General features: G+C 44.4%; 1 protein-coding gene across 2 annotated transcripts in view; it reads right to left on the bottom strand.

Moving 5' to 3' along the window:
- Window positions 1-20709: 20709 nt before the first annotated feature.
- Window positions 20710-24845, bottom strand: part of KCNMB4 (potassium calcium-activated channel subfamily M regulatory beta subunit 4) — a 39389-nt gene continuing 35253 nt past the window's right edge. Inside the window, exons 3-4 of one of the 2 annotated variants that reach the window (XR_003998492.1) lie at window positions 22963-23461; window positions 20710-21033 (exon numbers count right to left, since the gene is read on the bottom strand). Coding sequence is in view for 1 of the 2 variants with exons in the window: in XM_030548743.1 (XP_030404603.1) it covers window positions 23293-23461 (169 nt within the window). In the remaining variant the exon portion in view is untranslated. The other variant, XM_030548743.1, reaches the window with a different exon arrangement.

Genomic DNA, 24845 nt, shown 5'->3' on the forward strand with positions numbered 1-24845 from the left:
AGATATACATTTTAATTTTAAAAGAAGCTTCTTAAACGTTTTGAAAACCTTGTTTATTTTACAATACAGCAATAGTTTTGTTGTATAATATATAGACTTACAGAGAGAGACCGTCTAAAAAAATTAAAATGTATTATCGGCACGTGAAACCTTAAATTAGAGTGAATAAATGAAGACTTGGCCCATCACTTCTGAAAGGTTGCCGACCCCTGTGCTATTGAGTGGTGCTTGCTCCTTCCTCCCAAATACTTTTCTCTTGGCTGTTAGTAACCAGTGTGCAATCTCTTAGCCAAAGGTCATTTTTTTCAGCTGTAGTGTAGCTCATGTCTATAATAGAGCAGAAGCTCAAACACCTGTCACAAGGCACCGGTACCAATTAGGACAGATCCTCAGCTTACGTAAATGGGCCTCACTTCATTGACTGCAGTGGCGCAACGTAAGTTTACACCAAGATTTGAACCATGCTACTTAACAACTAGCTTTTTTGCCTTTAACCACATTATGTTGCTTGCAGGCCTAATATTACTAAGTAAGTCAAACAAGTATTTTAGCTGTGTTGGCCTGTAGTTTCAATTTGCGGTTAAGAACAGGCTGTTCTGTTTATCTGAAGGGAATAGTGACGTTTGGCTACCATTTGGTATTCACTAGTACCTCTAAAGCTACTGCTACATGCGAAGCAGGGGGTGTGTGATTTCCTGCTTTCATAGGCAGACTTGGCCTCGCTCTCATTGAGCTAGTTCACTAAAAATAGCAGTGAGGCCACACTAGCATTGGCAGCAGCTTCATGAGCTGCCGCTACCTGGGCTACTGCAGCTAAACATCTATTGTAACAGTGAGTGCTAGCATGAGCATGTCTGCGTGAGATGGGAGTTGCATCCCAGCTCCAAGGGTAGCAGTAGCTGTAGGTGATGTGTGGTGAGGCCTAAAAGTCAGCTAGAAGTTCTGTGCATCATATACAGAACGTACCTCTCTGTGCTGAGCCACACACATCTACAAAACAATAGCACTGAGGCACTGGTAAAAGGCAATAAGTTCCAGAGCTTGGCAAAAGTCATGAATGTAGCAGAAAGGAATAAAGATTAGCTTTGCTCTAGATCAGTGGGTCTCAACCTATTAATCATTGTGGGCTGAAGGTTGAGAACCACCACCCCCTCATACCTCCTCCACAACCCTCCTCCTACATACAGTGCTATGCCCCACACCCCTAGCCCAGAGACCTCTCCACAAAGTGGGGCCAGAAGTGGTGGTGAGGCTGGCAGGAAGGAACCCCAGACCCTGTTGTGTGGGGGCCGGACGGCAGCTCCGACCCATCCCGCCGCCAACCTCAACCCCCACCGTGCAGTGCCTGCCAGCAGCCCCAATCCTGAACCTTGCAGCTAATCCCAAATCCTGCCATGTGGGGCCAGCTGGCAGCCCCGACCCTGGCTCTTGCTTTGCAGGGTCAGGCAGCAGCCCCGACTCGGATGCTGGTGTGTGGGGCTGGGCAGTAGCTCCGACCCCAGACACTGCCGCATGGCAGCCCCGACCCTGGACCCCACTGCCCTCTAGCTACTCTAGATCCCTGTTGGAAAAAGACCCTGCAGGACTATATTATTTTGTTTCTGGACTTTAAAAATGTAGGCTTCCCAAGACATGGCAACTACAGAGAAGATATTACCAAAATCAAATGCAAGCCCCAGAGCATGGTCATATTAGATTTTAGAGGTAGGATGGACACTTTCTAGCCTGGGCGTCACATCTGGCTGCTTGATAGATAGCCTGTTTCTCACCCTTTTGCTACGCTACTCGGCCTGTGTCTAGGTTAGCCATTGTCGGCTATGACAGCTGGTATACCAAACCTAGGCTAGCCATGACTGTCAGACCTTGTTTCTTGTTCGTCTTCATGGCAAAGGCAGTATGTTAGCAACCAGCAGAGTGAAGCGAGTCAGATGTTACTAATGAAGCTTTTATAATGCCCTCATTTAAAGTACGGCTACATACTTTAACTCATGGAAAAAAACCCCTTCAGTTCCAGTGAACACTGCCGCCCCCGCCCTGTGGTTATGATATGCAAGTCCACCATTCAATCCTAAGGCTGGCTGATGTGGAGCAGGGACTTGCATGAAGGGCTTCCAGCTGAGTGCACTAATCATTGGGCAAGATGATAACCTGGGTTGGAGGTGAGATTTCGCATTTTGCCTGGTAACAATATTTCACTTTCTGTAAAATACACAAAGGGGCATTGCGCCAAGGCAGATGAACTGAATATCCCAGCATAGGTGCTGGAACTAGGGGTGCTTCCACTATGCCCTCACCCAGGATTGATGTGGTTTCCATCATATAGAGCGTTTACAGTTTGGTTCAATGGCTCGCAGCACCCCTACTGTACAAATTGTTCCAGCACCCCATATCCCAGTGCTTAGGGCACTTAGCCAAGGAGTGAGCAACATGGCTTCAAGCCCCTTGCACAGCTCAGGCAGAGTAGGGGCTTGAACCCAGAGATGCCTCATGGGGAGGGCTTTTTGCTTGGCCTGCCATATGGGAGGGGAAGGGAAAGGCCCCCACCCTGGCACACTTGGCTCATCCCTGGTAGCTGGGCCCAGGCTGGAAGGTCATGCCTCACACTTGTGCAGCTTAGCTGCCTGAGAGAGCCAGGCTGGAGAGGCGGCAGCAGGCCTGCCCCCCCGGGCCAGGCTGCTGGGGACAGGGTGAGCAAATCAGTCTCCCCCACCAGCATGTTTCTGGCTCATTTGGCCCCTGGCTGCTGGGCCAGGTGGGGCGTGAGCCACTTCCCCAGCAGAGCTCTCTCTCAGGCAGCTGCTGTTCAGCACAGAGTAGCGACCTGGAGGGGCCAGCTTTGGCCGCTTGAGAAAGCGCTCTGTCCTACTCCCCACCTGGACCCAGCTGCCAGGGAGAATGACCCCAATGCGCTGGGGGGAGGAGCAGCATGAGAAAGACAGAGCCCCCCCCCTTGCAGGTAACATAGGGCGGTTAAGAGCATGGTGCAGGGTGGAGAGGATTGTGGGGCAGAGGAGACATAGGGTGGCAACACATCTTCCCATTAGATTGTGCCAGTATTCCCCCATCCCCCGACACACACACACTATTGGGAGGCAAAAGTTGTCTATGTTTGAACCTGTCACCCCCCCATATTCTAGGGCAGTGTTATACCTAACAGCCCATGGTTAGAAGGGGGGAGTGTTCTTCATGTATAGGGCATGAGCTCATGGAATTGCTCTGAGCAGGCCTACCTCATTGGGCCCTTCGGGGGTTTAAACTAGCTGTAGGTGCCTGCTAGATCCTGCGTAAGATAGGCAGGTGTCAAGATTCAGGCAGCAGGGTGCACATACCCACTCAGGCCTGATCTACACTACGCGTTTATACCGATTTTAGCAGCATTAAACCGATTTAACGCTGCACTCATCCACACAACGAGGTCCTTTATATTGATATAAAGGTCTCTTTAAACTGGTTTCTGTACTCCTCCCCAAGGAGAGGAGTAGCGCTGAAATCGGTATTACCATATCGGATTAGGGTTAGTGTGGCCGCAAATTGACGGTATTGGCCACCGGGCGGTATCCCACAGTGCACCACTGTGACCACTCTGGAAAGCAATCTGAACTCGGATGCACTGGCCAGGTAGACAGGAAAAGCCCCGCAACCTTTTGAATTGCATTTCCTGTTTGCCCAGCGTGGAGCTCTGATCAGCAAGGGTGGTGATGCAGTCCCAAATCCAAAAAGAGCTCCGGCATGGGCCGTACGGGAGATACTGGATCTGATCACTGTATGGGGAGACAAATCTGTTCTATCAGAGCTCCATTACAGAAGATGAAATGCCAAAGCATTTGAAAAAAGTCTCCAGGCTATGATACACAGTCCACAGCACAGTGCTGTGTGACAAGCGTAACGGAAAGCCAAAGAATCAAATGGACGCTCATGGAGGAAGGGAGGGCGGACTGAGGACTCCAGCTATCCCACAGTCCCCGCAGTCTCCGAAAAGCATTTGCATTCTTGGCTGAGCTCCCAATGCCTTTAGGGTCAAACACATTGTCCAGGGTGGTTCAGGGTATATCTCGTCAATTTACTCCCCCTCCCCTCCCTCCCATGAAAGAAAAGGGAAAAAAAATCATTTCTTGACTTTATTCAATGTCACCATATGTCTACTGCATGCTGCTGGTAGACACGGTGCTGGGGCAGTGAACAGCAGTATCCTCTCCCCTTCCTTCCCTAGTGGCAGATGGTACAGTGCAGTAGGTCTGGTAGCCATTCTTGTCATCAGCCTGTGAGTGCTCCTGGCTGGCCTCAGGTGAGATTGGTTGCGGGGAGCGCCTGGGTAAAAATAGGAATGACTCCTGGTTGTTCTCAGCAGATGGTACAGAACGGCTGGTAACCGTCCTCATCATAGCAACTGGGGGCTGAACTCCATCAGCCCCCCCACCTTTCATGTTTAAAGAAAAGATTCTGTACTGCCTGGACTATCCCTCCCACCATTTAATGTCCTGCCTGGACTATCATAGCAACTGGAGGCTGCCTCCCCCTCATTTTATCTCACTAAAAAGTCAGTGTTTCTTATTCCTACATTCTTTGTTACACAAATGGGGGGACCCTGAAATGGTAGCCCAGAAGTGTTGAGGGAGGAGGGAAGCAACAGGTGGGGTTGTTGCAGGGACATCCCCTAGAATGGCATGCAGCTTATCATTTCTGTGGGATCTGACGGAGCGGCTGTGCTCTCTGGTTTTCTGATACACTGGTTCTCTAGTACACTTGCTCCATATTGTAGGCAGGACTGACTCTATTTTTAGATACAACATAAAGGAGGGAACGACCCAGGCGGTCATTCCCATTTTTGTCTTTGTGCCCCTGGCCGATCTCAGCAAAGGTCAGCCAAGAGCACCCATAACAGCAGCAGACGGTACAAAACAACTGATAATCGTCATCTCATTGTCAATTTACAACAGCACAGCAGACAGTACAGAATGACTGGTAACCATCTCTACTACCTTGCAAAGGCGAATGAATGCTACTGTGTAGCGCTGCAGTACCGCCTCTATCAGCGGCATTCAGTACACATACGGTGGCAGTGACAAAAGGCAAAACAGGCTCCATGGTTGCCATGCTATGGCATCTGCCAGTGCAATCCAGGGAAAAAGGGCGCGAAATGATTGTCTGCCGTTGCTTTCATGGAGGAAGGAATGAGTGATGACATTTACCCAGAATCACCCACGACACTGTTTTTGCACCATCATGCATTGGGATCTCAACCCAGAATTCCAATGGGCGGGGGCGACTGCGGGAACTATGGGATAGCTACGTGATAGTTATCTACAGTGCAACGCTCCAGAATTCGATGCTAGCCTCGCTACATGGACGCACACCACTGAATTATTGTGCTTTGTGTGGCCACGTGCATTCGACTTTATACAATCTGTTTTACAAAACCGGTTTATGTAAAATCGGAATAATCCTGTAGTGTGGACGTACCCTCAGAAATTTAACCTCCTTGGGTATTTGACTGGCAGAGACATAGGCACCTATCAAGTTAGGCACCAGCTTATCAGGGGTTTTGAGGCTCTACATTTTGAATTTAGATCCCTAAATCCCAGCGTAGATAGAGTGCATAACCCTTATGTGTAGGGTTAGTGAGGCCACTGTGCCCCATATCCAAACAATTACCCACTCCAGAATCCCTCCATCTCCTCCCAGGTGTGACGGTTCTGTGCTCTGCCGAACACAAGAGCTCCCTGTGCTGTCGCTCTGCAGCCTGCCCCGCCCTACACAGTAGAACTACAATAGCTAAACACCAAACTGTTTAAGGGATTTACTCAACTTCAACTGAATCTGTGGCTGACCTCAGGCAGCCAGACAGCAAGTGTAAAAAGTGGGGACGGGGGTAATAGAGGTCTATATATGACAAAGCCCGACTATCAGAACTGTCCCTACAAAGTCAGGACAGCTGGTCAGCTGCTGACAGGAATTGAACCTGGTTCCCTTGCAGCCTAGTTTACATTAGCCTAGCTACTTGGCCATCAGGGCTGGTGCAAGGATATTTTGCGCTCTAGGTGAAACTTCCACATTGCACCCCCCTTCTCCCCGCCCTTCCCAGACCATCGCTTATTATAAACTTTCAAAATACTTTTAAAAATACACCCTTTTTAGTCACGTATATTTCCTTCCTTCATTCTTTCATATCAAAATCTACTACATTTTATTCTACCTTTAGAATATCCAATTATTGTTATTAATAACATTTATAAAATTAGAATGGTGGATACTCCATTATACAACAACAACTGACAATATCACTATGACAAATTTTAACAACCTACAGACGCATATTCTCACAACAGTGAGTTTGGATCCCATGCCACTCCCAGCAGTCAGCAGTGGATCCCTGGGGAGACTAGTGGAGCCAATTGGAGGGAAACCCCCATGTGTCTTTGGGGTAGGCAGGTGGCCTGAACTAGGTCCTTTGTCCAATGTCCTTTGACCCTTTTTGCTTGGTGCCGGGAGTCCCACTTTTTTGACTGCTTCTTGGGCACTGGCGAGGGGTAGCTGTGCCAGACTGAGCCCGGTGCCAGAGGTGCACTACAAACGGAGGGCGAGGTGCTGGGTCTAGAGTCCTGCACTGGGAGGAGCACAGCCTCCATGAGGAGAGCCCTCAAACAAATCTCACGCTCCTTCTGCATTCTCGGACGAAAGTTTTTACAAATCCGACACTTGTCTTTCATGTGTGATTCCCCCAAGCACTTCAGGCAGTTGCTATGGGGGTCACTCACAGACTTAGGCCTGCTGCAGGCATAATACGGCTTAAAACCCAGATACTGGCAGGGATGGCAGGTTTGTAGAAATTTTGGTGGTGCCTAGAACCCGCCCCCCTAAACTCTGCCTAAGGCTCTGGGAGGCAGTTTGGGTGCAGGGAGGCCTGGGACAAGGGGTGGGGGTGCAGGCTCTGGGAGGGTGTGTGAAGGGCTAGGGTTCAGACTCTGGTAGGAAGTTTGGGGGCAGAGAGGGTGTGTGGGAAGGGGGCAGGGTGGAGGGGTGAGGACTGTGGGGGTGGGGCTGGGGATGAGGGGCTTGGGATGTGGGAGGAGGCTCAGGGCTGGGCAGAGGGTTGGGGTGCAGGGGGGTGAGGGTTCTGGCTGGGGGTGTGGACTCTCGGATGGGTTAGGGCTGGGGATGAGTTTGGGGTGCAGGCAGGCTACCCTGGGGATGGGGCCAGAGAGGAGGACTCCCCCCCAGCCCTCTCTCTGCCAGCAGCAGTGAGTTCTGGGGGAGGGGCCCCCTCATTTCTCCCCCCACCCTGGTAGCACACACCCTGCACCACTGTCACTGCATGTGCTCCTAGGGTTCCTCTTAGGTCCAGGAACCCCCCTCGCCTCCCCGGTGGTGGGTGCCAGGGGGGCTGCCATGACACCTGCACTTCCTCCCCTGCTGCTTCCCTCACTGTAGCCTCACTGGAGGTGACCCTTGCCCAGTGCGGGGCAGGAGCGGTGACTGCGGGTGGGGCCCTGTGCTGGTGGAGGGTCCCGCTGGAAAAGGGAAGGATCTGAGGGGGAAGAGCAGGATAAGGGCAGCCTGCCCTGCAACTAGTGGTGGAGGGGCATTAGGACCCTGCAGCAGCAGTTGATGACAGGAGCAGAGCAGAGCCCCAGGCAGCATGGATCTGCGGGAGAGAGGCAGGGATGCTTCTGGAGCTGGGGGACACTCGGGAGAAGTGTGGGGGGTGGGGGCGGAAGGCTGAAATGCTGTAAAAAAAATTGGGGGGCACTGCTTTTTGGCACCCCAAAATCTTGGCACCCTAGGTGACCGCCTAGTGGTTGCACTAGCCCTGTTGGCCATCCTTCTTACCCCCTTGCAGTTGGCAAGCATCAAAGATTTTCAACAGATGTGGGAGCAGTGCAAGACTATGAAGACTCAAAAAAGTGAGCTAGTTGTTAGGGAGACCCCGCCTGCAGGAGGAGAGCAATGAAAGGAAACAAAAATGGATGGCTTTAAGAGCGAGCCAGTATGAGAGACTATCCGAAAAGGAGCGAGTGGAGGATGCATATGGCTGATATTTCAGTTGCATTTGCTTGCATTTTCACAGAGCTGGGGGCTGTGGTGTAGGGCTACAATAGCAGAATTCACTTTGAAATTTTTAGTAGATTAAAAATATGAAGATCTTCTGAAGAGCTTTTATAAACAGATACCAGGGGAGCAGCACTGGGCCCTGTGGCAAAACATCGATTGACTTTAATGGGAATAGGATTCTGGCCAGAAAAAGCAATTTGGTTTTAGTTCCTATCCTACTGCGAGTAGAGAAATATGAAAAGAGCAAGGTTAGTAGTAATACAGAGGGGAAAGCCAACGCCTTCCTGAAGAAAAACACACATCATATACTGTGTAGTAATGATACCAGAATACGCCTCAGTGTAACCTGAGCTATACTGTAGAAGTAATTACTAACAAATAATTACATGCAGAAAAATAAAATAAAGTTTCTCAAAATGCCACACACTGCTCGGGAAGGAAAATGTAATGCAAATACGAGAAAGAGACAAACAAGTTCACATATTAATTGAGGGTATTTTAATTGCCTGTCACAGTGATTTCATTATTGTTATTTTAGACTAAGTAAAAATGAAGGAACACAGAGGTAACAAAGAATGTAATTCAATGTAGAAAGCATCAAACGACATGAGAGAATATGGGCTGAAGATGTGATAAATGCAACCAGCCAGTTAGCTTACCACTGTATCTGAAAGATGCCCGGGGTCAAGAGAGAGAAAAAGATTATTTGAGTATCAGACGTTTAGTGAATGTTAATAGAAATAGAATCCATGAAAGGAAGGTTGAGGAGAACTAAAAATATCGAAGCAGATGTTGAGTTCTCTCAAATCCCCCTGACTTTTAAATACGAATTGAGGATGTGCATCATTTCTCAACATCTGGTCTAACTTAGCGGGAACAATATTCACTCTTTACAGTGTTGGAAACAGCAACACGAAGAGTAGAAAACCCATCACAGCCTTGTTTGAACAAGTTCTTAAACGTGAGTATTTCCATTTGCCTCAGTAGGATGAGACTTAAATGCCTTGTTGAATCATGGACCACGTGAGGAAAAGTGCAACAATCAGGAAATTTTGGGCCTAATTCTGCCACCTTATTCATAGTTCGCAATACCTGATTTGGAGCTCAGGTGAGACTAAAGACAGCCTGTGAACTACAGGGATGGGAGAGGTTAGGCAAGTAAAGGACAATGGGTAAAGCCCCAAAGCACCTCCACAAACAATATTTAAATTGACATTTTGACTGAACTTTCTTCACCAATCAATACAAGATAACAAAACAGTTAAGCTAAGAGCATGAACAATTACAAATAATATGTGACATACAACCCAAGGCCAGGGAAATCTCAGTACTGGCTGTGATTTTGGCATTACCAACAAAACCCCAATGACTATACGCAATTGAGCTCTGACTCTCCTTCAATTGAAGTGAATGGCAAAACTGCCATTGACTTTAGTGGGTGCAGGATCAAGCCCTTAATTGGTAACCAGAAAGTGGGACTATTGTATAAAAGTCCCCTGTTGTACAGAACTACTGTGCACGTACATATTATTATTTGTAGCATGGTAGGTGCCAAAAAAAGATTGGGGCCCCACTGTGCTAGCCAATGTACAAACAGATAGTGAGAGAGGGTCCCTGCCCTGAAGAGCTTACAATTTAAATAGGCAAAAAGGACACAAAGTGGGGAAAAGTATCAGAGGGGTAGCCGTGTTAGTCTAGATCTGTAAAAAGCGACAAAGAGTCCAGTGGCACCTTATAGACTAACAGACGTATTGGAGCATAAGCTTTTGTGGGTGAATACGAGTGTCTGACGAAGTAGGTATTCACCCACGAAAGCTCATGCTCCAATATGTCTGTTAGTCTATAAGGTGCAACAGGACTCTGTCGCTTTTTAAAGTGGGGAAAGAGATAGAACTTACAAGAGTATAATAAATAAATTATGGCAAATGGACACGGAGGAGGGCAAAAAACTGTCCCCTTCTGCAAAGAGTGAAAATAGCAGATTTTAAAAATACAAGTAGAATAAAAGAGCAATGATCTCACATGAATTTGCATGCATTTGCTAATCAGAGTGGTGGTTGTGAAGCATAAAGGAATTGCAAGGTATTGCATACAAGTGACAATTGGTTATGGAAAGAATACGCAGATGTCTTGTGAACTACAAGCCAGACCACCACACGAGAGGCTAAGAAAATTGGGGAAGGACTGGGGAGGCCAAAGGGTGTTGTGAAGCCATGTATGCCCCTCAATCCCAAGCCACACTCTGACACATCTGGGAATCTGATCCAAGATATTTTAAACTGCGGGTTAGAAACTATATTTTTGCAGGACTGGATCACTCAGAGCAGTGGTCCCCAATCTTTTAGTCTGGCAGGCGCCAGACGAAGGACCGTGGCAGCGGTTGAAAATCCGCCGAAATGCCGCTGAATTTCGGCGGCGACACCTCTCAATGACGTTGCTTGTTGGCGGCAAGCGGCGTCACCAAGAGGCACTGATGCCGAAATGCCACAGAAATTCAGTGGCAACACCTCTCAATGACGCCGCTTGTCGGCGGCAAGCAGCGTCACTGAGAGGCATTGCCACTGAAATGCCGCCGAATGCTCGACTGCCAGCCAGGACGTGGGTGCATTTAGAGGCCCTAGCGGGCGCGATGGCACCTACGAGCACCGCATTGCGGACCCCTGGCTCAGAGGATTATAAATGGGCTATGGCCTATTTTGCTGCTAGATCACCAGTTCAAATCAATTTGCATGCACATCCAAGGGAAGAACTTGACTCACAATGGTACATACATACATATATACACACAGCAGACAAACATTCCCTTACCTACACTTCCTCATTTTCATTCCTTCTCTATTACTTAACTGTGTTATTAAATTATTCAACTCAGGAAAGTGTTTTGGAAACCAGATGGTATGCAAGATGCTATACAATGTAATGTTGTATTTTGAAGTTTCATTGCAGGTCACTCTCTCCAATCTGGTTGGCATATGGCCACAGAATGAATTGTTTATTAAAGGCTGTTTGTGTGATGGTTGTCTGCTAGAGAAAATAGCCCTTTAGCCTCTAACTTGATATTCAGAACTGAATAATCTATCACACATTTCACAGAGCACTGTTGAATATCTTGTTCTGATCGCACAGAACAAAAGTCCAAGCTTGAAGTCGATGCTGACATCCAAGGCATGGCAGATGTCATGACAAAGAGGGAAATTGGTTCTTAAAGCAAGAGATCAGTGAGCCAAAGGACAAACCACGTGCAAGTCTGGAAAGCCAGGGAAAGGCCCAGCAAGTGAGGATAAATAATATGAAGTGGGAGAAGCTACAGTACAGATTTCAAGGTGAGACAGTAAATTCGTGAGACCTTCCTTGTGTCCTCCATGGCCTTTTAATTTATAAAGGTGATGTTCATTAGGAATAAATTTATAAATATATATTGTAACTACTCTTTTATCATTTGTTTTCTTCTGTGCAGAGAAGGCCTATAGACCTTTAAATACTGGACCATACTGCATACAAAAGAGTTCCTTTTCCCCCACCACTCTAAGCTCTTCTTGACATTAGACTGATTTTCTTTACATGTATAAGCACTGGAATAGTTCCACTGGGGAGCACAACAGCAGGTGAGTCAGCGTAAACCAGTTGCCCGTATCTGTCAGCATTAAAACGCCTTGTCAGCTAGACCTAAGCACGAAGATTAAAATGCTGGAGAGACAGCCAGGCTTCCGCCACTGATGGAGCTGCACCAGTGGCAGCACTGATGGGAAATTGAAGGAGAAAGTCTACCAGATTCACAGCCTAGGAAACGGACCCGTTGCTGACATGAATTATCAACACCAGGTCCTCCAGAATCAGGGTTGAGAATATAGATGGGCCAAAGCTTTTGTCAGGACCAATACAGTCCACCAATTTGAGCAAGTCTCAGTCACGCTGTCTGAAATGGTGCTGTATACTGTTCTCTGCCCTCTCTACACCAGTAGTTAAAACAATGTCCATGAGTTAGGTGGGACCCACTATTGACAACCATTATCACCGGCAGGTCAATTTCCTAGCACAGATGGAGCTAAGCTGACTTCAGTCTCAGACAGGCTCATGTGCAGAGAGAGTTTAAACAGCTAAGCTAAATACCAGCAGATGTTGAGAAAAGGGATACCAGACAAATGTGAGTCATACAGTGCTTGTAACAAACATCATTAGACGAAAAAGGAAAGGCAGCATTAGACGGAGTGGTAAGAAGGGAATAAACAAAAGAAAAGTAAGCGTGCTGTCTTCATTCCCTATGAGACTGCGAGTACCCCACTGGCTAGTGTGATGAACACTACTGTTTCAAAGTCAAAGGCACATACGTATCTAAAATACTGTGTTAGACGGAGCTGTGATCTAAGGTGAAACTGGTAAGCTGGGGTGTTCTGCTCCTTTGGGCGTAGCCCATCTGTGAATAGTGCAGGTGTCCAATGGAACAGGCTGGGCACTCTACAGCGACACTGGGAGGCCTCAGGGGTTGGGGCGCATCAGCTGCTAACCTGTAGAGGGACAGCTCAGCCTGCCTGTGCTTGCGTTGCCTGTGGCTGCTGGCGTTGGGAGGCTGACACATACACAAAGCTTCCTCACGCTAAAGGCAGGTTGTAGCAAGATGCTTTTGCAAAGCTGGGTACTGCTGGGACGCGTCACGCGGTAGTAACAGGGTTTCTTTAAATCAAGATTAGGTGTTTTTTTAAAAGGAGCCAAATTATCAGAATTTCTTTGTGATACAGTAATTAATATTACCAATGCCATCATTTGACTCAGTTTGATAATGCTGCAAGCCAGTTAAGCATAACGCTTGCATAGAATTTTAAATTGATCTGTTAAAATAGATTTTTTTTTGCAAATTTTAAAAAAGAATCACTAATTTGATGTTTGATTTTTTTTTCTGAGACATCACTAAAATCTCAGCCATCTTGATAACTAACCTAGAAAACATAATCTAAGGGAAAAGGTTTGTTAGACAGACATGGCTGATAGAGAAACAATACAATGAGGAGGAACGCAACTTGGTACAGAATGTCTTACTGCTTGTCTTCACTATGGAGGTAATTCGACCTAAATTACACTATTCCAGCTACATTATTCAAGTCGATGTAATATAGGTTGATTTACCCTGATGTCTTCACTGTGCTATATTGATGGGAGCCGCTCTCCAGTCGACTTCCCTTACTCTGCTCCGAGAGCTGGCGTTTCGGGGTTGACCGGAGAGCACTCTGCCATCGATTTAGTGGGTCTTCACTAGACCTGCTACACCTATCCCTGCTGCATCGATTGCAGCAGCGTCAATCTCCCCGTAGTGAAGACGAGCCCTTAGATCAGAGGTGGGAAAACTATTGCCTGCGGGACCCTCCTGCCCGGCCCCTAAGCTTCTGCCCCAGGAGGCTACCCCCCCATCCCATCCCATGCTGTTTCCCCTCCCCTGCAGGCTCAGCTCACCCTGCCACCAGTGCAATGCTCTGGGTGGTGGCGCTGTGAGCTCCTGGGGCAGTGCAGCTGCAGAGCCGGGGCCTGACCCAGTGATCTGTGCTCCGCGGTGGCGTGGATGGCTCCAGCTAGGCGGCGCGGCTGCCTGTCCTGGTGCTCTGGGCAGCGCTGCTGTAGCGCCGCCAGCCACCGGTGCTCCAGGCAGCACAGTAAGGGGGCAGGGAGCAGGGCGGGTTGGATAAAGGGCAGGGGAGTTTGGGGTGCTGGAGTCAGGAGGCAGAGATGTGGATAGGGGTTAGGGCGGTCAGAGGGCGGGGAACAGGGGGGTTGAATGGGGGCAGGGGTCCTCAGGGGGCAATCAGGAAGGAGAGGAGGGGTTAGATGGGACAGTGGGAGGCAGTAAGGGGAAGGGGTTCTGGGGGCAATCAGAGAGAAGGGGTGGTTGGATGGGGCAGGGGTCCTGGGGGGCAGTCAGGAATGAGAACAGAGGTTGGATGGGGGAGCAGGGGGCAGTCAGGGGCAGGGGTTCTGGGGGTGCTCAGGGAGAAGGGGTGGTTGGATGGGGCAGAGGTTCCAGGGGGGCAGTCAGGAATGAGAGGAGGAGGTGGATAGGGTGGCAGGGGGTGGTCAGGGGCGAAGATTCTGGGGGCTGTCAAGGGACAGGGATCGGGGTGTGAGGAGAGGTTGGATGGGGCAGGAGTCCCAGGGGGCCATCAGGGGGCAAGAAACAGGAGAGGCTGAATAGGGGGCGGGGGCCAGGCCACGCCTGAGTGAGGAGGCAGATGCTCCCCTAACCAGCCCTCCGTACAATTTCAGAAACCTGATGCGGCCCTCAGGCCAAAAAGTTTGCCCGCCCCTGCCTTGGATGATTAACAGCTAATTATCAGGACAGCTAGAGCTCAGTATCGATGAATGCAGAATGATGAGGAGTTTAGTAAATCTTTGCCACACCATTCAGTGTGTGAGTCATCAGTATGATTAAGAAAGAAACGACAAAGTGAAAGGGGAAAGATGTGTGTTATAAATGAAGGAAGGAAGGAAATGAGACTATTCTCAATCCATATAATTAAGAGACACAGTTAAAGTTGCAACCAGCTTCCATTATAAAGTCCTAGATTGGCACATGTATCAGTCTGGCATGGATTCTAAACCATCACATTTACTCTGAAGGTAAAAGGGAGAGAAACTTTCTTAAAACTTTCCAGGAACAAACAATTTTTTGAGTAATTGGCCATTCAGTATAACCCTGATTGGAAGTGCTGACTTTTGTCTAACTTCTCTTTGTTTCAGTTTTTCTCCAAAATGGCTTGTTACTGTTCAAACTTCCTGTATAGTGAAAACTCCTTGACAGCTCCTGCACCTACTGTAAATGAAGAAAATAGGTTATGATCAAGCAAATTTCTTAATTATTTTTGTGAATAGTTTTGTACCCATCTGATTTCAATGGGAGTTAGAGACCCAGTCCAGTTTTCTGCCACTAAGTTCAATTGGAGCAGAAGCAATCACTATGGATGAAATTTACCGCTGTGCAAAGGGCTAGTACAAAGTCAATGCATCACTTATTCCCACCTCATTCTCTGTTTAAAAGTGGAAGTAGGACTTAAGTAGGATGTAGGCCTTGTGCTAGCCCTCTGCACATGGTGAATTTCACACCTATATAAATATGTTGTCCTCTAGCGGCTTGTTGCAGATTAGAAACAAATTCAGAGCACTTCTAGAGGTGACGGTTAACAGAGATCTGTCTTAAACACAAGGGGTAAGAAGAGCCTTTGATTTGCTTGCTAGAGGACCAAGATTCCAGGTCTGACTCAGCAGGCATATGCTGTTTGATTATGGAGAGTTAAGGTTGCTTCCATGGTCCCGTTATAAGGCTGATGTTGAGTCCTTCTCATATTCCAAATAAAAAGAAGAGAAAAATCCAAATGCTTTCAAATTTGTAAGTGTTAAACCACAGTCAATTGTAAGGTGTTCTGAGCTCTTTGATTAAACTGAGAAAACCCACCAGGGAAATGTAAAAAATAAATGCCACACAGCCATGCGTAATCTCTATATACACATGCAAAACCCCTTGGAAAAAGCAACATTATCCCCTTAATCTTGCAGCTGGATCCCTGCAACCCAGGGAATCACACCAAAGTCACAGGGCTCTGCCACCTGCACAGATCCAAGTGCAGTATCAATGCCGATTAAAGACTCAAGCTGATCAGCCACAAATGCAAACCAGCATCTATCTATCATATCCTGATAACCATGCAAACCTTTCCTGCCCAAACTCCAGATGCAGAACTATTCTAAAACTAACCTGTCAATTGATAGCTCTGGTAACTGCCTTCTCCCATTCAACAGCATCACTTTAAAGAAAAAACAAGCCAAAATTGACACACAACCACACCCGGAGTTAAGGTGTTAATAAAATATGCAAATATACTGGAAAGGAGACTTGGTTTCCCAAGAAGTGGGTGGTTTCAGTCCCAGACACCAATTCTTCTACCTCAGAACCATGTATAATTAGCTTTGTGCCATAACCACTCTGCTGTCTACTATCAGTCATGGCTCTCTTTTAGCATCTCTGCCTTCCAAGTAGCTTCCTCCCACTGCCTCTGTATTTGCTGTATCTCTCCTCCACCACTTCTAATTTATCAGCTCATATTTTTCAAGGTATAAAAGGCATTTTATCTCCTGCTCCTATTTCTAACCTGTTGTGGTCTCCTTTGTACTGTCTATCGCTTGATGTTCATTACTCCTCCAGATTCTGTATACTTTAAAAATGCAAATAATTGGCTCTTTCTGTTGCCTTTCATATAATAAAGAAAAGCTGCTGAGGCACTTCACCACACATCTTAATGCAGCTGACGTCCTGCCATTTACTATTGCTTTGTGTTGACAGTTCTTCAGCCAGAACTCCGTCTTTCATTGCTCATAGCCAACTCGATTTGAATTAATTTTTCAAATGAGATTTTGAGCCACAGTATAAAATGCCAGTTGTTTTACTTCATGTATAGTCCGATTATTCTCTAGGTTGGCTATAAAAAATGTGATCGGGTTTATTTGACATTATTTGTTCTTAATAAATCCGTGCCATTTGCTGGTTGTGATTCTGTTATCCTCAAGGTATTTTCAGATTAATTGTATATGGTCCATCATTTTAATAAGGATTGAAGCTAGATTTCCTAGATCTGGATGGATTGATTTAATGTTGGTACGGCATTTTCATTTTTCCTTTCTTATGATACCAATTTTTCATTACTTTTCAAAACCTACTTTTAAGTGTTCAGTATATTTATTAGGAAATCTTCACAATCTGGGATGCATATCATCTGACTTACTGACTGGTGTATTTTCAATTGTCTTCTCTGCTGCTTATAAACAGCATTAATTCTGACTGTCCAGGCCTGTGTTCTTAAACAGATTGATTTAAAGGATCAGTTCAATAGCTCAGCCATTTTAATGTCATTCAGGATTTTATCACCTTCCTTTATTAATGAGCCCACATCCTCTCTAGCATTTCTTTTCTCCCCGATCTAAAAGTCCTCTATATGTTCCTTAGCCCTTTGGGCTAGCAGTGTGTCTACTTTTTTGCTGTCCCGATGCCCCCCAAGTCTTAATTGCATTCTCATTTAGCTCCAGCCTTCTCCTCCATTTCTAGTATGGGGTTCTCTTTTACCCTAAGACCTCGGATTGCTCTCTCATGAGGACACATTCCTATCAACAGAAGCCTAGATTTTCAAAAGAAAATTCAGAAAGGTTCTAGCCTACATCAGATATTTCTTGGCCTGGCTTTGGTTAACTGCTTTTAGGCTGTATCATTCTAGGGTTATAGGGGGTTACATCAATTACAGTCTCACCAGAAAATGAGCAGTGTCAGTTTGTTCCACTGTCATGACAACACTTCAGTTCATTAATGTTTCTTTTTCAGCCTTACTCACTCTTTGATTCACAATATCAGTCTTATTTGTTATTATTCAACTGGAAGTAATTGTCAGATATTTTTGAGTTAAGAGAAGGCTCGTACTCTATTCCCTTCCGGGATCATTTAACAAGCATGGTCAATTTTGACCTTGAGGTGGCTCTCCAATTTTAAGTCTCCTCTCATCAAAGCAGACATTCCAGTGCTCAGTGACTCCAGAATCTTCCTCTCTCTACCTTTGATACAGTCTTTGTTTGGTGTCAACTATCAGTTTTTCTTTTTTCACTCACAATTGGCACTGGAAAGATCTCTGAGATCATCTACTCCAATCCCACTTTCCAGTCTTATCCCAGGACTCAATAAACGGTCACTGTTCCATCAAATCTCTCTTTGGTATGTAATGTAAACTGTACTATGCAGTTACAAAAATTAACTTGCAAATTTCACAATGGCACCAATAAGCTAGGTTGAGCTGGTAAATATTATCCTGCAAAATCAAAGAAAGTCATAGCCATTTGTTAAAATGGCTACTCTTCAAAACTCAGCTTGCAGCCCCAAAAACTGCCTGCAGAGAGGCCTAGACTTTGCATATTAGCCTCTTGTCAAGAGCCAGAAGGTTGCATATGCAGATCACCCTTTATATAAACAGGACCAGAGAAGCTTATAGTAGTCTTAGCCTTCTTGCCTTTTTGGGACATCTATTTTTAGGATGATTAATCTATGCCTTACAGAGTCTTTGGAAATGTGTTGTGCATTTTTTAAATGTTTATTTCACATAGAATTCATCATACTGTATAACTGTATTTACTTTTCTCATTAGCTTTTTACATCTACAGGATGTATGCATAATGAACAGCAAATGGTTTTCTGGACTATGAGATTCCAAACCTCCATTAGAATGATAAAACTGAATTAAACACTGCACATGGAGGCAATCGCTTCTGTATCACAACATCGGTTCATATGGTACACCCCCTACCCTCTCCCAGTTAGGTGTAAACATCCAGTCTGAGCCATTCAGCAAGGCTGTCATCTTCCAAGACAGTTTGATTGATTGCACAATCATTCTTTCCCAGGTTTTCTTGTTCATGTTTTTTATGCTTTCCATTGGTACAGATGATGGTTAATCTGACATTTCATCTTATCAACTTCTTTAGATGACAAAATTAGGGAAGGCTTTTGTTTTAAGTTCAATAGAGGCTTGGCAGCTGCTCCAAGCTGATTTTCATGGAAATTAAATATGGAAGCAAACCTACTCCATGTTTTAGATGACTTCAGCTATGAAGTTTCTGTCCCTTCTCTTGGGAAACTATTCCACAGTCTAATAGGTTATGTATCATAAATCCCTCCCTGATGCTTTTTGCACTATTCTAGATAATTCCTTCTGTTTCACCTAGGTCCCTCAAATATTTGTAGACAGCTTAAAGTTTGCAAAAATGGATATTTGTTATTCAAAAACATGTATTTACAATACTGACAAAAGATTCTTTAGCAATCCACTTCTTTTATAAACATGCATTCCACACTACCCCAGCATCTATATTATTTCCTCACTGGTATACATTTAACATTTTAAATACATCTATTACTCTGTGTGTCACGGATAGAAATTACATCTCCTGCTGCACTTCTCGAAGTTTATTTAATCGCTATAAAGAATAGTCCATTTGGTAGGGATTTAAAGACATTTAACCTATTTTTCCCTTTGGCATCTCCCTTATTAAACCAAGATCTTTCATTTTGCTTTGTCATTTTGCATGGACACTGGAGGATAAGCAAGCTATATAGACACTTCGTTGTACCAAAAGCAGAGATTTGTTTGATATGCCTCACAGTTGTAGGTATACATATATGGCACTGGAAGGATAACTTTTGTATGTCTGGAGCTGAGGCAAAGGACGACAAGAGGATAGAAGTGAGAGCAGCTTTAAAAATTCCATTATACTTCCACGGCATTAGAAACTGGGAAAATCCAGTCACATAATCTTTATAGTGTCTAATTCTCCCCAAAGGAATTAACCAGCTCTGTGAAGGTAGGAGTATCCAAATGACTGTTTTGTTGTAATGCTTGGCTATCACATTTCAGTTGATTAGGGCCCAGCTCGCAGTGCACTGGAACGGGCTATTGCTCAGGACTTTGGTGTATTCCACTTTATTTTCTGCTGGTGAGCTTTAGTGAAGTCCTCCCTCAGCAGAGATTACACTTAAGAGACCAGAATGTTGTCTAAACTGGAACTCTGTATTGGTAACCCTGTAACAACCCAAGGCTACACAGCTCACACAGACCACTGCTTAAGTAGCTCAAACTCCTGCTGCAACCTCCCGCTGGCCCACGAGAGCTGATTTTTGGCCCAGCCTTAAAGAGACAGACTATGGAACTATAGCTCTCAAATTCCAAACAATTTTGCAAAGAACACACACTTTACTCAAAACGGGCTATATTTACACCACAGTGTGTGCGTGTTTACTTTTGTATGCTAAGCAGACAGAATCAGAAGTGCTTCTCCTGCTCATGTAAACTGAGTTAAGCTTAACATAGTAGTTAATTTTTCTAATCCACCTCTGAATGTTTATTAACTAATTACAACTACGAAAACATGCAAAACACAATGCCAGAGAAGATGGGTTCAAACAAATAATGTTCAAATAATTTCATATGAGGTTTATAAAAGATAAGCATAAGAAGCTAATGGATTTGAACATTATATAAACAAATTGGTGCACATGAAAGAGAATGCACATTTTTGAATAAAGCTGTGCACCGGAGAGCATGATAAACTGGAGTCCTTCAAAGTAGTGGCAATGTAAATATTGAATGAAATGGAGAACCAGTCTGATCTGCTTAAAATTAGATGCTTTCTTAGCAGGAGATCTCTGGAGAATATGCAACAAATATTGGAAAATATACTACATCAATAGGGAATCAATAAAAATAATTTTAACGTATGAAATCCCAAGAGGCAGTCATCAAGAGAAGGGATTAGCTGGAAATTTCTATATTACCAACGCAAAGGCTGTGATAGAAGAATTAATTCTTTCCTTGACTATTCCACAGCCTGTAAAGCACTGTTTCTCAAACAGGGATCGCTGCTTGTGTAGGGAAAGCCCCTGGTGGGCCGGGCTGGCCTGGTTTGTTTACCTGCCCCGTCCGCAGGTCCAGCCAATCGCAGCTCCCACTGGCTGTAGTTTGCCAGTGCAGGCCAATGGGAGTTGCTGGAAGTGGTGGCCAGTAAGGGGCTTTCCCTACACAAGCAGCGACCCCTGTTTGAGAAACACTGCTGAAGAGCATGCTGGAAAAAGACTTACTTCCTTTCTTGCTTTCCAATTGAATTCTCTGTGTTTACTCAGGCAGCAACTGCTCTACAAGATGAAAGGCGATTTAGTATCATCCTGATAACTGTGATTTACTCCCAGTGGTGTCCACAAGTCACAATTCTAGCAGGATTATAGCTGTGATGTCTGAACAAACTCAGTTTGACTACAGGGATTCAATTCATGGCTTACCTTTGCTCAGGGAATCAGCCAGACAATTCAGTCACAAGAGCTTTTACAGCAAAGATAGAGAGGATTTAGTTAATCTGGATTTATGAGACCCAAGCTGCTGCCTCCAACTCTGGATGAATCTCACCACATTTTTCTATCTCCTTTGAAAAAATAAAAGATATTTTAATGTGCATCAAATAAAGATTATACAGACTGCCTGTAGCGAGTCGTGCCCAGTGGGTGTCAATGGAAACATATATAAAGTGGGCTTGCCACTATTTCACTCAAATGGCAAAATTGCCCAAAGCCAGCAATCTTCTCTGATTTGCAGTGTGACAATAAAACCCATGGAATGGCTCAGTTTGTTGCTAAGGTAGTGTGTTGCTAAGGCAACAGGATTGCAGCACATGAAACAGAGGTCGTGGAATCTAGACACTGTCACTGAATGAAAAGATATGTCCTCTGCTAACTAGCTGGCTTGTATTTTCAAAAGGTGCCAAACTTCCATAGGCAGTTTGAAAAAAACCACAACCTCCATTCATCATGGCAATTTTTTCCCTCTCAGACTCAGACCGTATCTAAAGGAGGATGATAAAGGGTACAATTCCCGGTGAATGAGCCTTTCAGCAGAGAATTATGTATATACCATTTATATAGCACTTTTCATTCCTAGTTTTCAAAGCACTTTATTGAGAAGTGTAACATTATCCCTATTTGACAGATGGGGAAATTGAGACACAGAAAGATTAAGTGACATCCTAGAGGTCAAACACCAGGGGAGTGGCATAACTAGGAATAGACTGCTGGCCTAATTTATAGCCCTAGATCCTACCCCATGCTGTCCCCATTGTATGCTAATTTCCAAAATAAAAAGCTATTAAAGCATTTGAATATTTGATTATTATCTATACAATAACCACTGAAAGGATAATAGACAATGGAAATCACCTTATGACAACAAAACATTTCCTAGAGTTTAAAGTCATTTGCTTTTTCTTGTGGAAACATTTCTACAGATAATTGTCAAATGAGCCCAGAAGCAACCAATTAGATCTCTTTTTTTAAATCAACACTAAGAATGGCAGAGATTAAAAAAATAGAAAGCAGGTTTAGAGTTCCAGACTTGTTAATAAAGGTTAAAAATCTACTATATCATGATATGATGTACACCAGAAACATACTGAAAAGTGGAATCTCATTAATAAGACTTGTGACAAAAGTAGAGACAGCTTTGCATTGAACTAAAATGGGCCTCCTACATTTATTCTCTAACCCGACTAGGATAAATATCCCTCAGGTTTCCAATGCTGAATGTTGGAAATGGCAGGGTAAGATACAGAACATAGATTTTGAGTTATTCAGTTACTAGTACATCTTATTTTTGATGTTGAAAAACATCCTTTTGCTGAGACTGTTAGAGCTGTACACAGCAATGGAGTGACTGTGACAATGGCAGTTTAGTTACATGCACTAAGGGACTGTAAAAAGTTGAGATCTTATTCTTTTAACCATCACTTGAACAAAGTGATGTAAAGAGACTCATAGAACTTTCTAATTTAAGTATGTGATTAGAAGTGTCACGCAGCATCTTAGTGGGATCTCTACTACAAAACGAGGTGTGTGTGGTTTATATCACCATTTTGTGAAGCTGATAACGCTAACAGGATAACTCACAGAATAGTACAGAACTGCTAAGGACTGAATGCTATTGAGTCAATAGGATTACTCCCAGCATTGTTTTCCTCTTTCAAATACGAATCAGTATTTGTTTTCCAGTTACAAGATTAAAAATCCTCAGGGATCTTAGTATTTTGCAAGATAAACCGAGGATGAATGAATTTTGTCTAGACCCAAATTAAAATGTCAATTTCCAAATGAAACTCTCCAGTACAGTGAAGAAAAATAAAATCAGTGGCATATGTTACTTTAGAACTTTAAATTAAAAAAACTGAATTGAATAAAGGTAAAAGCCAAAACCACCATCCTTTATTATTTCAGAAATACGGTCTATGATAAAGTAAATAATATTTTAAATATTTAATACCAAATACTAACAACAAAGATTGTTTTGCAAAGATGAAATTCACCACCTTTCGGGTTTTCTGATCTCGTCCCTCAGTACATCTAAGACCTGGATAAATTAGCCATTGTTCAAGTTAAGTCTAATACAGTACAGCATATTTGGTGCAGTTTAGAATCTTTTGGTGGAATATTCTTGTTTACTGTCATAGCAGAAGAAGCAATTAGTTGACGTTTCATAAAGCTGTCCCCCAAGAATAATCCTCAGGCATCAGCAACACCAAAGCCTGACAAGACCTTGGCAACGGGCATGTCTGGGTGCACTGGGGGTGCAGGTATCTGGAATTTGTCACTTTCGACTTTCTTACAACTTTTCCCTTTTCCTTCAGTGACTTTTCCATTTATGAGTGTTTCCTCTTTTTTATTGCCTCTGCTTTGACGGCCAAGCTCTTTGCACAGATTGTCAGGATCACAATTAGGACTCCTACTAGGAAAGTAACCAGAGGCCAGAGAAAGCAGTGCAAGAGGACCATCTCATCGTGGGTTCGCCTAAGCAGCACATCATCTGGTCTGTAAAGGAGGGAGGAAAGAGAGGAGGAATAAATTATATATATATCAAACAGGCATCAATTCATCCTTTAATGGAAGGCATTTGACCTGGAAACAATAATGGCATTTTATTTGTAACAGTGGTACAAAATGATTAAGTGGATCATTCCATTTCATCCACCACTTTAATTTGCAAATACATTCATGGCATTCTGCCCGGGTGTTTTATCTGAAGTATTTTGCAGAGAAAACCCATTCAGATAAAAATGATCTGGGATTTTAGGTTATCATATAAAGCAGTGAAAGATAGCACAATGTAACAACATCGGAGCATGATTTATGAAAAGCAGTAAAATGATCATTTAATACAATATATCAGTGCTCTAATATGTAAGTGTCAAATTGCATCAAAATGAGGTAATTACTTTAAAATGTAATTTAAACATTCTAACTCATTAACTTTTAGCTTTGACCACACTGGGCATGGGGGTGTGGAGAGAATTATAATGCTTGAAACAAAGTATTGGTAACAGTCAAATATAACATAGGCAGGGCCTGTGCCAGTACCACCCTTTTCCCCGCAGTTCTGCCACTTATCAGCATTAGGGGTTTGCCACAGCCTAACTACCTCTGTGGTTTGCCATCAATTGCTAGAATCGAGGCAAATTCTTAATAGACACGGCCTTCTTCTCATCCCTAAACTGCTACAATCGCCTAGCACAAGGGCTTCATGGCAGCAGACTCTATCAATCATATTGAGTAGTGTCAATCTGTGGTTTGCTCGTGAAAACAAAACAACTGCCAATGGAAACAATAAGTAAACTTTTCAAATACGCCTAAATCCCCTCAAAAGTCACGGGAACTTCGGCACTATTGAAAATTTTATCCTAGGTGGAGGCCAATTCCATTTCCATAGTGACCAATTCATTTTAATAGTCAGGTCTGTAGTAGGTTTGTTAATTTTCAATAGGGGAATCTCAAAAAGGTTTAGAAACTCAGTTTGGATAATGTGCCTGAAATATCAACTGTTTATTTGCACCTCCCAAGTCTGAAAACTTTGTCTGGAAATCTTATGGACAAGTTCTCTCATTTCTACCTCTTTCTGCTCCCATTGTAATGATGGTAATAATGTTAAATCAGCCCCATCATGCATGGGCAGTTCTGCGATTTTTGTAAACAGAGCCACAAAGTGCAGAGAGACACATACAAATAACTATCAGAGGAGAACAGAACTTTTTCAAACCCCAGACAAGGATTTGCATTGATATTGGTTCTGACTTTATCTGGACATCTCAAACATTACCCTTCTGCACCAGTGCCACCTGATGCTTGTCTTCCCATAAACTGCTCGGCTTAAAATATTAACCAATAACTGGCATGTTGGTGTTATTAAGCTCAGTGAGTT

The sequence above is a fragment of the Gopherus evgoodei genome, chromosome 1, assembly GCF_007399415.2.
Source record: "Gopherus evgoodei ecotype Sinaloan lineage chromosome 1, rGopEvg1_v1.p, whole genome shotgun sequence".
NCBI lineage: Eukaryota > Metazoa > Chordata > Testudines > Testudinidae > Gopherus > Gopherus evgoodei.